Source organism: Amia ocellicauda, chromosome 17 (assembly GCF_036373705.1).
Source record: "Amia ocellicauda isolate fAmiCal2 chromosome 17, fAmiCal2.hap1, whole genome shotgun sequence".
In the NCBI taxonomy this organism is placed as follows: domain Eukaryota; kingdom Metazoa; phylum Chordata; class Actinopteri; order Amiiformes; family Amiidae; genus Amia; species Amia ocellicauda.
In genome coordinates, this window is record NC_089866.1 from 11478384 (window position 1) to 11493521 (window position 15138).

The 15138-nt window shown below is 39.3% G+C and overlaps 3 protein-coding genes across 8 annotated transcripts; 2 read left to right on the forward strand and 1 right to left on the reverse strand.

Moving 5' to 3' along the window:
- The first annotated feature begins 396 nt into the window (after positions 1-396).
- On the forward strand, positions 397-7786 carry meiob (meiosis specific with OB-fold). Of its 5 annotated transcripts, none has more exons than XM_066689048.1 (15): positions 397-422; positions 805-892; positions 1445-1528; positions 2065-2122; positions 2896-3027; positions 3289-3361; positions 3465-3660; positions 4347-4447; positions 4548-4600; positions 4682-4777; positions 5435-5533; positions 5739-5892; positions 6262-6448; positions 6942-7028; positions 7349-7786. In XM_066689048.1, the coding sequence occupies exons 3-15, from the start codon at positions 1460-1462 to the stop codon at positions 7466-7468; spliced, it is 1425 nt and encodes a 474-aa protein (XP_066545145.1). In that variant the 5' UTR covers positions 397-422; positions 805-892; positions 1445-1459; the 3' UTR covers positions 7469-7786. The 5 variants fall into 5 exon arrangements, with proteins under 5 accessions (XP_066545145.1, XP_066545143.1, XP_066545144.1 ...); XM_066689046.1 differs by having other exon boundaries at positions 805-880; XM_066689047.1 differs by having other exon boundaries at positions 401-880.
- A 310-nt stretch (positions 7787-8096) lies between these two features.
- Positions 8097-9182, reverse strand: fahd1 (fumarylacetoacetate hydrolase domain containing 1). Its single transcript, XM_066689054.1, has one exon. It carries the CDS (start codon positions 8921-8923, stop codon positions 8264-8266), a length of 660 nt encoding a protein of 219 aa, XP_066545151.1. The 5' UTR covers positions 8924-9182; the 3' UTR covers positions 8097-8263.
- A 107-nt stretch (positions 9183-9289) lies between these two features.
- On the forward strand, positions 9290-15032 carry LOC136712447 (hydroxyacylglutathione hydrolase, mitochondrial). Of its 2 annotated transcripts, none has more exons than XM_066689052.1 (9): positions 9290-9434; positions 10455-10627; positions 10822-10886; positions 12079-12196; positions 12472-12580; positions 12850-12953; positions 13333-13434; positions 13653-13732; positions 14116-15032. In XM_066689052.1, exons 1-9 carry the CDS (start codon positions 9368-9370, stop codon positions 14213-14215), a joined length of 918 nt encoding a protein of 305 aa, XP_066545149.1. In that variant the 5' UTR covers positions 9290-9367; the 3' UTR covers positions 14216-15032. The 2 variants fall into 2 exon arrangements, with proteins under 2 accessions (XP_066545149.1, XP_066545150.1); XM_066689053.1 differs by having other exon boundaries at positions 9290-9378.
- Positions 15033-15138: the final 106 nt, after the last annotated feature.

Sequence of the window (15138 nt, forward strand, 5' to 3'; positions counted from 1 at the left end):
CATTACAAAGCTAGTATTTATTTAATTATTAATTCTGTAATTATACCATCCGTGTCACATCTTTCAGTCGTGACCTTTGTCCGGCCGTGGTTAACTCTAAAATATTAATTTCTTCTGCCATTTCATTAGTCAGTGGGATCCACTAGAGATTAGTGAGTGGAAGGTAAAAGGTTATATGATATGTACCCAGGGTGAATGGGAGGAGAAAGAGTGGACAGTCAGGTAAACTATATGTGTGGGTTGTCTTAGGTTCATGTATGCATTGAGTGAGCAAATGGTTATTTAAAAATGTAGATACAGTATTTAATCTTAAAGATAGGTGGTGCTGTCCTCTTTTGTCTCTGGAGAGACCTCTGCACCTGTAGGGGGCGCTGCAGCTGCCTTTCCAGAGTCGTTTCTTCCCTTAGAGAGGAACTTCGCAGGTTAAGTCTTTAATTAAAATTGAAACCCATGTGTTGGTATTAAAGTGGTTTGTAATTCGGGTTGACGTTTTGGTAACGTTTAATATTGCACATCTCTTGATATAATATGCTATAGATGGAGTCTTTTGGTTGTACACATTGATTGAATATTTTAATTTTGCGGTGGTGGTGTCTTGGCCTGTGTTTGAGGAATGGAGATGAAGGTCATTGATCGTGTTTAACGCACTGAGCAGGACAGCGATCTTGCTGATTCACACACCCCTACACACCGTTTATTTGACATCGAATAATGTTGACTTTTTATTATAAATGGGTAAAATAAGATCGTACTTCATTCCACGTTTAATTGCGTTCTATTTTATCGTCGATATTATTTCTGCAGTCTTCAGACAACTGGGCATGCGCAGCTTGAGTCGAGGCGCTCGCGTAGGAACCGTCGAGTCAACATTGTCTATCTAGTACGTACTGTGGTAAATCATTATTATTATTATTATTAGTAGTAGTAGTAGTAGTAGTAGTAGTAATAACTATTCTACATGGGACCCAACGTTACATGAGTTGTCATGAGTAGAGTAATTTGTATGTGTAATTTCTGTCCATTATTATACAGGCCTGTGTACCCTGAGGCTGAGGCCTCCGACATCAGTTCATTTGTAACTATTACAATATCTCAGTAAGAAAGGGTCTCCAGAGGTGCATTAAACTGCTGCAGCTTTTAGACTCTTACAGGGAAAATGACAAACTACCCTCAACCAGGACTCAACGCAAACCTTTAAAAATGAATGGTGTCCAAAACAATGCAGGGGGATTGAGGATTTATTATGATTATTATTGCATAATAATAATTGACCTTTTACCTTTTGACTTTTTTCATGTTTTATTGAGAAGAATTGTAGAAAATGAGAAAATGACTGGGCACTTGCAGTGAGAATATTATTGTTCTCTAGGAAACTTGGTCTCCTAAAGTGTGATTGATGTATCAGCCTCATTCCCTGTTTCTTTACTCTGATTGTGAGTTTTAGACTGGGAGAAAAAACATGGCGTTTAATGCTCCAGTCCAGACATGCGTTGCCATTTCTGATCTGCACCCAAACACCTCTCATCCTGTAAGTCACCTGCCTGCTGTGCTTGTTTGCGCTCTCCGTCTGACAGCAGATTACATGTACATGACAGTGTTTAGTTCCAATGCAACAAAGCATAAATGCATCACACAGTGCCTTAACTGCAAACTAAACATCAGACTTGTTTAATGGCATGCATGTTGGAGCAGAGCTGTATCAATTGTTTTTGTGCATTATTTGTGCAGAAAAGCACTAATTAGTTGGCAGAAAGCACTAATTCACATCTATACAGAAGCTACTTGGCCATTGCCGCTTTCCCCGGCACCCTCAGATTCTCCAGTGTACAATCTGCGGAGAGCGTACTGCGCTGTGCCTTTCTCAGAAATAACTAAATGCAGTAACAGCTAAAAGTTCTATCATCATTAGGTTCAACTTCTAAACTGTACCACTCAGCAATTGTGGTCTTCCTGTATGTAACCTGGTGTGTGCAAGTAGGGAAATGTCAAAAACATGAAGTGCTATATTTGTATGTAAAGGTTTATGACTCTTCATTACAGAATTTGCTGTTATGTGTTTTGCAGAATGTTGCAGGAGTTATTATCGGAAAAACTGATGTCAAAGGATTTCCAGACAGGAAGAGTTGAGTATGTTCAAAGGGCCATGTTAATGAACAGAGTCCTTAACTACATGTTTTTTGAACAGACTAATAACTGTTTTAAGATTAATCACCATAAAATAAAATGCATATAAATAGCCCCCTACTTTAATAGCACAGCACAATTAAATCTGACTTGATAATTATTTTAAAATCATGGGTATGAATTCTGAAAGTCCTGTTTACGATGTGGCTAAGTTTGAATTGGAGTGGTGTTCACATTTTTTCATTGAAATCTGTGTTTGGGCAAGTGACCACTGCCCTCTGCTGGAAGCCGTGTAATGCTGCATGTCAAAAGGATTAAGGGCTGGTTTCACAGATCCAAATTAGCTCTTGTCATGGACTACCCAGCGTTATTTTAGGTAGAGTAGTTCAAGACTTGTGCTGATCAAGGGTCTGTAAAACCAGCCACTAATGTGAGGTTTTTAATATAAACTATTAGACTTAACTGTAGGTTTTAATTAATCACTGTGACCCTGTACTGGATGAGTTTTTGGAAGTTAATGAATGGAAGGATGTGTTTCAGTTTATTAGTTTAACAATATATTTATTTTTGCACTTGGGTAAGAATTTTCAGGAGTAGGGGACTTTAAGGTGGGCTACTTGTGGTTTTGGTTTAATGGAGTTTTAAACTGAGTTTTGAGAGGAGGACAACCCCAATCTTGTGCCTGACTTCCACCTTCCCAAGCCTAAGGGGTAAATATCATTCTCTGTGGGAGTGAAATTAAGTAGCATTTGTTGTAATTATTTCTTTTAGATATTGGGTCAGAAAGATACACTTTCAGTTTTACCCTCAAGGATTCTCCTGAGCATTTCATCAATGTTTCATCGTGGGGAAGAGAGGACTACATCCGTGCTTTGTCAGATAACTTCAGGATTGGAGACTGTGGTAGGACTACATTGAATTTTACTAGTTTGTTATGTTTAGTGTTTTGAAATTCATCATTTAAGGACAAATGGCATTTCAGCATCACTGAATAACACTGACATTTTCAAATACCTCTTAAAAAAGGTTTCGATCTTTTATTAATTAGCAGTTTCGGCATGTCCTGAAAGTGTGTCATTTCAGGTAGAACGCCTAAATTTTTTTTGAGAGATTATTTTTATCGTATTGCAATTTTCTAATTGGAATTCTCTTTTGTTCTTCTAGTCATGATTGAAAACCCTTTAATTGTAACAAAAGATGCAGAGAAAGAGGAGCGATACAACCCTTCAACACCAAGGTAATTGATAGAATTATCCCTGGCAGATATACAGATAGGTGTGAACCATGCAAAACCACCTAATTTTATTTTTATTGTTGGTGTCGTTTTGTTTTTTCTCCAGTTTCTACAGGTTGTTAGTGAGTGAAAACCATTCAACAGTCAGGGTCTGCTCTGACATTGAAGCAGACGCCCGGCTTCTGTCTTTACTCCACCTGCCTGTGAAGGATCCACAAGATTTTTACTCACTGGGGGACATTCTTGCAAATGGACAGAGCTTGGATGGAAGAGTCATTAATATTCTAGCAGCTGTTCGATCAGTAAGCAGATTTGGTTCCTGGCTTTCGAGGAGGCCAAGAGGCAGTCATTTGATCTTCTGTGTCAAATCTTGGGGTTCTTATCTTATCTTCTCTCGCAAAGTAGATGATGATGAATCCTGTAAGCTTTAGGTTGATGGTCTGTAATCATTGTCATGATCCTTGGCGGTTATCTCCAGGCTCTCCCAGTGTCAGTGCATAATTAGCTGAGCCCAGCTGGGGTTAGCAGAGGTGGAGCTGACTGGAGGATCCTTGGCTTATTGCGCATTGTTGACCTATAACACCAGCCATGACTGGCCGTTTTAAATGAGAACTATGCATCTGTCCTCCGGATGACATGCAAATTGTGGCTATTGTTCCAGGATCATGGTCCACAGAAGAATGGCAGATTTAGACTGATTCTGGGCTCACAGTAACAGTCCAGAAAATTTAAATCTATTGACTGTTAGAATACGTTTATTTATTTGTATTAAATTAAGTTATACATTTGAACGTGATGTGTACCTAAAGCAACATTTTGTTGGTGCTTTGTGTCGTATGTTGTGAACAATGATCAGATGGGGGGACCGTCTCTGTAATTGGAAGTATCCTACCCTATCCTGCCCCTGGGTTCGGTAAGGCAAGGCTCAGAGCATGCAGATTAATTAGATCCCCAGTTGTATTAATTACTTCAGACATTTGTGTTGTAGGTGGCAGAACCAAAGTTTTTCACGACTGCTGACAGACGCAAAGGACAGAGGTGTGAAGTGAATCTCTTTGATGACACTGTTCCATTCTTTGCTTTGGTCTGGTGAGTTAAACACATAGGTGGATGAATAAATTGTATCCCAGAGTTTTTTTTTCTTTTAAAACCTTTTTTGTAATGGAAATATTATTCCTATTTCATTTAGCTGGGACAATGAGGCCATTCAGCTTGCGCAGACATGGATTCCAAAAGAGACAGGTACGCTTACTCTGCACAAGATGTAACACGGCCTGCAGCTCCAATTTCAGTTCACTGATTTGCTTTTTCTCTTAACTGTAGTGCTCTTCATTGCCGACGTCCGAATTACCTTTGATAGATTTCGCAACAGTATGATTGCGACAGTGACCTCGAAAACCATCATTACGGTCAACCCTGGTAGGTGGACATTTAATGGATTCACAATAACAACCAAAGAGTTTCCTTTAAGACAGCCGTTACTGTGACACCCATTTAGTAGTACCTAGTCACACCCTCTCTTTTCCAGGTGTTTCTTTTAATTTAATATTACCTAATATCTAAGAAAACCAATCTATATGTAATCCTATAGCACTGGACTCCTACTGTCAAATGCATGAAACCTTACCCCTCTTTCTGCTTTAGCCCTTTGAAACAGACTGATAAATTGTACTGACTTTAGGTTCCTGAAAGAAACCCTACCCTGGGTTGCAGGTGATATATGGTATGGCACACTTCAAAACTGTTTCTTTACATGTATATACTCCATCCTCAGTAATGCATGTAAAGAAACCTTTATATATATATATATATATAATAGTGTCAGTGACACGGTACTGCTTAATTTACATCGGATACACTTCCCATATGGCTCATTGGGCCCCTGTCTATCAAGCTTAATAGTAATTGAATACCAAATGGTAACCTTATGATTGTATACCAGGTTCATCACACTGCATGTAATGGGAGGGTAGATTTTAATTTCAAGTTCAAAGAGGGAACAAAGACTTAATATTAAAACAGGAAATCTTTTTTTTTAATTTTGCATTACTTGCCACTTTTTCATAACTATATAAGACACAAAAGAAGCCAACCTGCTATTCAACTATGCCAGGGAGCTTGCTGAAACTGGAGGACTGGATGAACACATGGACAGGACAGGAGATCAAGTGAATTGTATGTAATCTTATATACTGATGTAGTAATCATTTACTGATGTTATAAGCACTGGTGACCTGTACATGTGGTATTTTCTTGACATAGTTATCTTGATGTATTTGGCTTTACACTCATCTGTAAAATGGTCTATGCTCTGTTGACTCAGATTGAGTTAATAAAAATGCACACTTACATTCTTTCTTTTTGATCATTATGATTTCAGTGGACACTATTGTAGATGTATTTAATGTGCATCAGCTGAAACTCAGAGCCCAGCAAAATCCCGACAAGCCTGAAACCATCTATGCAATCATGTATGCTTTCATCACCACAATGAATCTTGACTCATCCCTTTCCAAATTAATACGAAACCGGTGGTAAGTGTACCAGTTTAAGAAAAGAATACATAGATACGTTGTTTTGTCAAATACTTCCTTTCAGCCGATATCTTCATTTAAATTCAGTCATTCAAATGTCAGTAATGTTACTAATTATTCTGTATTAATCTTGCATTACAACTATATATGTTGTGTTCAAAACAGTAGACCAGTGAAAAAACAAATACCACTTTGTTATACTTTTTGTCATTTTGTAATTAATCAAAAAACTGTACAATTGACATTTAGTATCTAGGTTTGAATATTATGATAATAACAAGCTGACCCTGCTTATCCAATTGCAGAAATAAGCACAGCACGTACTGTCTTCCCAATTCACTCAGTGAAAGTATCACATTTGTATTCCAGTGCAAAGTGCAGATTCACAGTAAGTGAAGAAACACAGAGCTGCTCCAATGTGGCATGCCCAGGGTTAGGAGACTCTGCAGAGGTCATAACTGGCTTTGATTTACTGGTGGACCTCACTGATCACACAGGCACACTGCAGTCCTGTAACCTGTCCGGCACTGCTGCTGAAAAGACCCTGGGCTGTACTGTGAGTGAAGAACATCCAACGACAATAGCATCGTTATCTGTGCTGCTTTGGCACTGAAGTTTTTGTCCAGAGTTGTTACTTATCTCACTTCATATTTGTTCTGTCTGAACATTCTTTGTGGACAGTTACTCAGCTGGTGGTAAATAATTCTGTATTTTATGACACATTTGCTTACAATTAATATTGTATTACACATCCGTGGAAAGATGCATGTGTAATTATTTGTAGAACTTACAGATTTTCACAGGAAATATACACACAGTGGTTATAGGAAGTATTCACCTCCCCTTGGACTTTTTCACATTTTGTTGCGTTGCGACCTAAAATTGTGACAAGCTAGGTTGTATAAATCAAAGGGAAAAATTGCATTTAAACGCATCACAATGTTAGGTTGTAACAACAAAATGTGAAAAACTCAAGGGGGGTGAATACTTCATATAACTTCTGTATATAGGCCTGGATTGATCGCCTACATTTTTTTTTTTTTTGGCAGGTTGATGATTTTGTTTTCCTGACAGATGGTCAGAAAACAGCTCTGAAATGGAGGTTCCTTTTGGAAAGATGCAAAGTTTACTTGAAGGTATGGAAAAAATCTTGTGTCACATTACCTTATGTATGTAATGAACTTCCATCCAATAGGAGAGGCTGTTTAACCTCTTTACCTACATCATGCTAGAAAAAACTTGGCATGATTACTTTCTGGTTTGTACTTTCAGCATTTTGTATCATTAAAACAGCAGTTAGGGCTGGACTAACATGATGTATGTTGTCATTTTACCTTGATCATAAGGATTACAAAACTGTCGGAATTGTGCAGTGCAACATGTAAGCCAAGGTCAAAGCATATATTCACAACAGTCGAGTCTATGTTGTTTCAGTCAGGCGTGTGATTTATTTCAGGTGCTTCTAACTCATAAAGCCAGGAGTGGTCTGAGAGTGAATGTCCTGTCTTGCACACTGGCTGACCCTGGGGAAGTGAGGCAGAGCTTACCCAGTTCAGGACTGTTAATGCAGAATTAGAGCCAAGCCCAGGCCAGCATGGGCAATATTACCTTTTTAACATGTTAAAAAAAAGACCCAGATTTGTATTTCTTTTAACTAAACTAACTGAAGAGGTGGCAAATTCTAACACCTTAAATGTATGAATGCATATTCTTAACTGTCAGAAACAATAGATTGGAATTTACAAAATTGAGTTCATATGAATGTAAGACATTAATGTCTGAGAAAAGACTATGTTTAGTATATCTGTTTTAATCAGATATTGTGTATATTTGGTATGGTTTATTACATGATGTTATGCGACTTTTTATTATCAATAAACTTGAAAAAACGGAATGCTTGAATATTTGCCTGAATAAATACATAATGTACTTAAGAAAACAAAGTTTACAGATTACAATTAAATGCTGATCTGTGAGAATTTACAAATGTAAATAGATTTATATTTACACAACATTGCATGTGAGAAAGGGGGTGTCTGCATTTTGGACCACAGCAATGCAATTCTCAAATGCATCTTATCTGTTTTCTAGTTTGAGGAAATGCATGGATCCAGTCCTTCAGTTGCCATCCTCTAAGACGTGCAGTTCTTTATTCATTTGTTTCTCAATGGTTGCTTTTGGTAATCAAGAATGAATAGTCCAAGTCAGGTGGTTGAAACAGATTTAATTACAAAAAAAAAAGATATATATATATATATATATATATATATATATATATATAACATTATTATTGTCTGATTGTAAAATCTGGGAGAAGGTCCATTCATACAGACACATATGCCATGGCGTCGCAGAGTGCAGTCTCTGTCCCTCACGGTCTCTCCACTCGAAACGTCATGCTGACAATGTCCTCGATGCCGGCCTGCACCTCGTCATGCTCCTGCACACTGGACACGCCCTTGGGGGTGCCGGTCAGGATCAGGTCGCCTTCCTCCAGGGTGATCACCTGGCTGATGTAGCTGATGAGGAAAGGGATGGTGAAGATCATGCTGGAGGTGTTGCCTTCCTGGCGCAACTGCTCGTTCACCTTCAGCCACACCCTGACGTTGCCCGGGTCCGGTATCCTCTCCTTGGGGATGAACTCGCTGACCGGGCAGGACGTGTTGAACGCCTTGGCCAGTGTCCAGGGCAGACCTCTGGACTTGCACTCCTCCTGGACGTCCCGTGCCGTCATGTCCAGGCACAGGGCATACCCGGCCACATGCTCCATCGCCGCCTTCTGCGGGATCGCGGTGCCCCCTTTCCCGATGACCACCCCCAGCTCCACCTCATGGTGCAGGTTGCTGCAGTAGAAAGGCACCAGTATCGGACTGCCTTCCCTCACGTACGCAGAAGGGGGCTTCAGAAACAGCACGGGTTCGGACGGGATGGCGTTATTCAGTTCCTTGGCATGATCGATGTAATTCCTCCCGACACAGATTATTTTCCTACCCCATTCCCAAAATCTGTTTAAACTCCTTGCAGAGGACATGCTTCAAAAGTGCTGCGAGCGAACGACTGTACCAGCAGCAAATGACTACCCAGCCCTGTCACTTCACTGATCCACGCCACAGTGACCTTTGCGCAGTCTCTGTGGGATCCTACGGCATGCCCGAAGAGCCAAAACACACCACACAGCTGGAAACATGGCTAAGCCGTTTTATGCATAATATGACGTGGAACGACTTTATTAATTTTAGCCGATTGATACAATGTGAAATATGTATATATGATCTATATTTTTAAACAATAGAACATGGTCTTTTTACGAAACAGCCAGGAAACACGCACAGTTGTTGGTGACACACCCCCGTGTTGGATTGGCTGAGTGCTGCGGGTGAAAGTTTAAAGGTAGTGATGCTCCGCGGTGCTTAAAACCGGACAGTTTTTAGTTCCTGTACATGCGATAATATTAGCAGACAGCGGCTGAGTTGCTATGTTATTCAGGTCAGTGCTGGGTGCCTGCACTCTTGGTGTAGTAGGAGCTGCTGCGTATAAAATCGGTATGTTGCCGTTTTTTAATTGGAGACATTAATGGAAATCTTGCGTTTGATAAGTCGCTCGGTGTGTAGTGGCTGAAGGGACACTTTTTTGTTCTGTGTTTTGTCCCTGTCATTGTCACAGCTGTGCTCAGCCGTCCTGCTGCAGGTTTAGAGATATTCATATTATTGCATCAGCCCTCTTGTGCTGGACTGGGCTTGTCTAGCTGTCGGCAAGGGAATTATTCTAATATGTTTGCAATTAAATCAATTACAAGGATTATACATTTAAATATTACTTTTTTTTTCGAAATCATGTGTCATACAGCAGAAACCGTTCACCTTTGGGCATGGACAAAAGCGTGTTATGTGTTTCTTGTTTATGCCAACGTACTGTACAATTTTTGCAGACAAATCGACTTTTCCAAACTCCATGACGCGCCCACTGATAAGTTGCAGTGTTACATCATCCACATAAATGGGTGAAACGCATTTGTATTGAAATTACAGAAACAGAAATTACAACTCATTTGAATTAATGAAATGATTGGTTATTAACATGTATAGTTTAGATTATGTAAATTAAATAACCAAATAAACGTGAATGTGCCAAATAAAGAACAGTGAAACAATTGAACAGAGTGAACTTGTTAAATAAAGCATGTGTAACCCTCAAACAATCACATTACATATTTGTGTATTCCCCTAACTTGACCTTCTGTCAATCCCTATTAAAAGTACCTGGGAAAAGCTTTTTATGTGCAACCCTACGAAAAGTGATTGTGCTAATTTAAGTGATACAGCTGTAAAGTGTAAGCATAAGGGATTGTATCCATCCAGCACTACTGCAGTACTGTTGTATCAAAAATAAGTTGGTTTGGCCTCTGTCCATGTTTGTTTTAGTTTTTTTGTGTTGAATGAAGTGTTAGTTTCTGTCTTTATCCCTCTTGTGGCTGCATTGTCATCAAGTAGTAGTCATGCAAGTGGTAAAATGTGTTGTGTGATGATGCAAATTAATTCAGTCGCATGTTTTTTCCTGCACAGTTCCGCCACGGGTTCGTGCAGCCAGCCTCCATTCCTGCACAAAGCCTTCAGTATTCGCTCAATCCGACATGAAGATAGAGTTACTCCCTGCACTGACAGACAACTACATGTACCTTCTCATTGATGAGGAGACCAAGGAAGCTGCCATAGTGGACCCAGTGGAGCCGTCCAAGGTACCTCTGCATTTCCTGGGTGTTCCATGACATTCTTTAATTCCTGTGTGCTGAACTAGTCAGACACATGGGGTGTGGAGTTAGTCCTTCATTTTCACTGTGTAACCCAGGTTTGGTAACTGTATGATATACTGGACATTTGAGGAGTCATAAGTCATTAAAAAAACACCTTTCATAGCTCTCCCTTTATTTAGGTCGTGGATGCAGTTAAGAAGCATGGAGTGAAGCTAACCACTGTGCTTACCACACATCATCACTGGTGAGATACCCTTGGCAAGAATTAATGAACTGTTATTAATGTATCTTTACATAAGTGGCAAAATCATTAGTGTGTATATGTATGTATGTATGTGTATATATATATTGAAGGGTTTGAGAGAGTCAGGCAAGGATGAAATCATGTTGTTGATCCCACTCAGGAGAGAACCCATCCAGGCGGTCTGTCCTAACATAGGATTACAAGTAGTTTTATAGAAGCAAATGATAGGTGTGTATATTCTAAGATTCACTAATCAGGAGGTTACACAAACTCAATATTATCCTAATTAAGTCATAAAAACATCTAAATATTATGCTTCAGTTCATTACACACATTCATCTGGAATACTGTGGACAGTTCTGGGCTCCACACTTCAAGACGGATATCGCTGCTCTAGACGCAGTTCAGAGGAGAGCAACCAGACTTATTCCAGGTCTGAAGGGAATGTCCTACTGAGAGACTGAGGAACTGAACCTTTTCACCCTGGAACAGAGGAGACTACATGATGACTTGATTCACGCCTTCAAAATCATGAAAGGCATCGACCACATCAAACCAGAGGAGCTTTTCCAGATCAGCAGGGACACACGGACCCAGGGAACCAAATGGAAATTGGGCTTCAAGGCATTCAAGACGGAAAACGGGAGACACTTCTTCACCAAGAGAGTTGTCACAAACTGGAACAAACTCCCCAGCGATGTGGTTGAAGCTGAAAATTTGGGAACATTTAAAAATAGACTGGATAGGATCCTTGGATCACTTGGTTACTAATGGACACCAAACAAGCATGATGGGTTGAATGGCCTCCTCTCGTTTGTACACTTATGTTCTCTGTTTCTATTCACATAGTATTACTTCATCTCTATAATCGTGTGCAGCCCTTTGATGTCCCTTAACTACAAGTTTGTCCTAGTAGCTCCTTCATAGTCTGCCAGCTTTACCTGATTAACAAGGTTTCTCAGAAGCACACTGCTGCACCTGGTGCGATAACGGACTAACTTAATTATTTCTAAAAATATAACCTTCTGGATAGTTTTTCAACTTGCAGACATTTTTGCAATCTTAAAGACTCCTTCAATATGTATGCGGTATATATTCAGAGTCTCTGTGAAACCCTTTCCCTGTGTGTGTTTGTTCCTTGGTGTCTCTGGGCTGCAGAGCTGCATTTATGTTTCTGAATGGGTTTCCACAGGGACCATGCTGGGGGGAATGAGAAGCTGGTGAAGCTGGTATCAGGGCTGAAGATCTATGGAGGAGATGACAGGGTGGGGGCTTTAACTCAGAAAGTAACGCACTATAATACCTTCAAGGTAAGATCAGGAGTGGATGTGATTGGACTTTGACTCATCTCATTTTAGATGTTTTTGGATTACAAACTTTTATTCAAAGTAAGTGAACGCTTGGAAGTATTTACAGTATTTATAAACGCATTGCCTTTTCACAATGGGAGTGGTTTATACTCAGTTTGATTGAATTTGTAACCATTTCTGGTTTTGCCAAAATAAATACATTAATATGTTGGTCATAATGATTTTTAATACAAGCCACATATCAGCCCAACTAAACATTTTCTTTCCAAATTTAGATTGGCTCTTTGAATGTGAAGTGCCTATTTACACCTTGTCACACATCTGGTCACATCTGCTATTTTGTCACCAAAGACAATAGCTCTGAGCCCCCAGCTGTTTTCACAGGTAAGGGCCTCCCAGCTCCTCAATATATAACACATTCTCATTATAGTATCTGAAGTTCATTTCAAAAGCCAAGCTTTTGTTTTACGATGCGATAAATACATCCAATGTAATAATTTCCCCAAGCAATATTTGCTGCAAGCAAGGCGCACTTTAGCTGTGTGCTGTCATTATGAACCTCAGAGGAATTAGCCTAGTTTCATCCTTTTTGAATTTAAAACTGCTGTGTAAATAGCAGCACTGCTGGAATATAGTAAATTGCCTGTTTATAGGGGACACGCTGTTTGTGGCTGGCTGTGGGAAGTTCTTTGAAGGCACTGCTGATGAAATGTACAAGGCTCTAATCGATGTTCTGGGGCGTCTTCCTCCCGAGACAGTAAGTAAAACAACAAGATAACAGCTGTTCTGTCGGTGTCCTTTACATGGAAGGAAACGATCCATTTCACAAAACTGAATTGAAAAAAACGAATTTCTAAGATATTTATTTCTGTGTAAAAGACATTTCAATTGGGGAGGGAAAGTAAATCTAACCTTCACTTGCTGATGCAGAACTCCATACTAGAAGTGATTGTGCCCTAAATATGATCAACTCTATGTAGAGGGTCTTTCTTCTATAAAGGGGGAGGGGATGGTTTCATCAGTTTGAAATAGAAATCGCTGTGATGGAAAGGGTTTGGTTTCAGTCTTACATATTTAGTACGTATTCTTGGAGTCCTTTTGGATGTTTGTGCAGTGACGCTGTGTTTCTGTTTCAGCGTGTCTATTGCGGACATGAATATACAATCAACAACCTTAAGTTTGCGCGACACGTGGAACCCAAAAATGATGTAATCAGAAAAAAACTGGCATGGGCAAAGGTAAATATTTTTTGCCCCCTTTAAAACTGTTCGTATTGACGATAAATGGGAGACGAGGCCTGTGGCTGCACAGTCTGCTATGGATTTAATGGCGCCCTGCGGTCTTTCTCACAACTCTGTGATGAACCTTTCCCTGACACATGCCTACCCGTCCTACAGCTTTTAGTATAATATGTTTTGCAATAAAACACGGAGGTATTTGCTTAATTTCTCAACAGGAAAAGTACAACAATGGAGAACCAACTATCCCGTCTACTGTGGCTGAAGAATTTACCTACAATCCATTCATGAGAGTCAGGTATGAGGCTCAGTGTGTGTGAATTGTTCCTACGATCATCAGACACTCTCATCCTCTAGAACAGTGTTTCCCCACCTTTTCAAGCCCAAAGCACCTAAAATACCACTGACTCTCAGTGTTGCAGCATACTGTTCGGGCAAACCTGCTCTGGAAAAATGTGCTCTTGTTTATAGTTACAACTATATTTTGTGTCGCTGGTTCTGTGGTGCTGTCTGACTAAAGTTTGTTTTGTTATGCTATAATTGTGTGACTTATTGTGATTGCACATTTCCAGCTCAACACTGAAAGGTGAAAATGTTTCACAGTGGTTTAATCTGGTTGCATTACAGTTGAACATATAATAATATGAGAGAAATCTCATTGGTTGCCTCTGCTGGCTACAGGGAGAAGTCCGTGCAGGACCATGCAGGAAAATCGGATCCCATTGCCACGATGGGTAGCCTCCGGAAAGAAAAGGACAACTTCCGAGTGCCCAAGGACTGACCCTGCGACAGAGACACTCCGCACTCTCCGTTTCATCCCCGTGCACTGCAAGCTTTAACTAGCTCCCATAGTGAACAACACTGCACGCTCTTTAATTATACATATTATGTGTAATTTCTCTGTAAATTGAATGTACAAAAAATAAATCTATATTTTAATGTCTAAAAAAAAATCTACCACCTTTCCTGTTTAAGGGACTCAAAACAAAAGAAGAAATTAATAGAACATGAGAACATAATAGCAGGGAAACTGTCAAATCCAAAATGTGTGTCTTAACATTGTGTGCAATAGTGTTACAATTGTTTTTCTTTTTGTATGTCGTTATAAAGCACTAAGCACAAATGCAAACCTTTTGTTACCTAAGCCATAGTTCTTTAAATTTAAATGACAAACTACCCGTTTTAGTTTAGCTAAATAAAAAAAAAAAGTTTATTTTTGTCTGAATTCTGATATTTACATTTAGTTGCATGTCTAAATGAAATGTGCAGAAATTACATTTTAAGCTGGCAGTTATATTTAATGTGGAATTATTTTATATAACGGGAAGACTATTTACAATTTTATTTTTAATCTTTAATAAATTAAGTGGTTACATTAGTGTCACATTATTTTCTTATGAAGTATTTTATGTTTACTTTTAAAATGACTATTTCAAGTTGCTTAACTTAAACCAGCTAAAAATATAATTTAAATATAGCTGTAAGTTGTAAGAAGTTGTCATTTTCCACGTTTCTGTTAAACAATGCAGCGTTGGAGCCTGTGCATATCCATATATCAGCAATAAAGCATGTGGTTGAAGGTGATTAACAATAGCAAATTCTGTTGTTTCTTCTGTGAAGTTTTAAGAGTGGACAAAGAAAAGATAATTGGATGTTGTTTTGGGGTTGAGGGAGAGAGAGCATTTTGGTTGCAGAAAGAAACTT

Excerpts from the sequence above, each read along its gene's own strand:
- meiob (XM_066689048.1), top strand. The coding sequence starts at position 1,460 with ATGGCGTTTAATGCTCCAGTCCAGACATGCGTTGCCATTTCTGATCTG. Across the intron at positions 3,028-3,288 it reads CTTCAGGATTGGAGACTGTG|TCATGATTGAAAACCCTTTA; the intron begins GTAGGACTACAT and ends TTGTTCTTCTAG. Across the intron at positions 4,448-4,547 it reads CCATTCTTTGCTTTGGTCTG|CTGGGACAATGAGGCCATTC; the intron begins GTGAGTTAAACA and ends TATTTCATTTAG.
- fahd1 (XM_066689054.1), bottom strand. The coding sequence starts at position 8,923 with ATGTCCTCTGCAAGGAGTTTAAACAGATTTTGGGAATGGGGTAGGAAA.
- LOC136712447 (XM_066689052.1), top strand. The coding sequence starts at position 9,368 with ATGTTATTCAGGTCAGTGCTGGGTGCCTGCACTCTTGGTGTAGTAGGA. Across the intron at positions 10,887-12,078 it reads CTTACCACACATCATCACTG|GGACCATGCTGGGGGGAATG; the intron begins GTGAGATACCCT and ends GGGTTTCCACAG. Across the intron at positions 12,197-12,471 it reads CGCACTATAATACCTTCAAG|ATTGGCTCTTTGAATGTGAA; the intron begins GTAAGATCAGGA and ends TTCCAAATTTAG.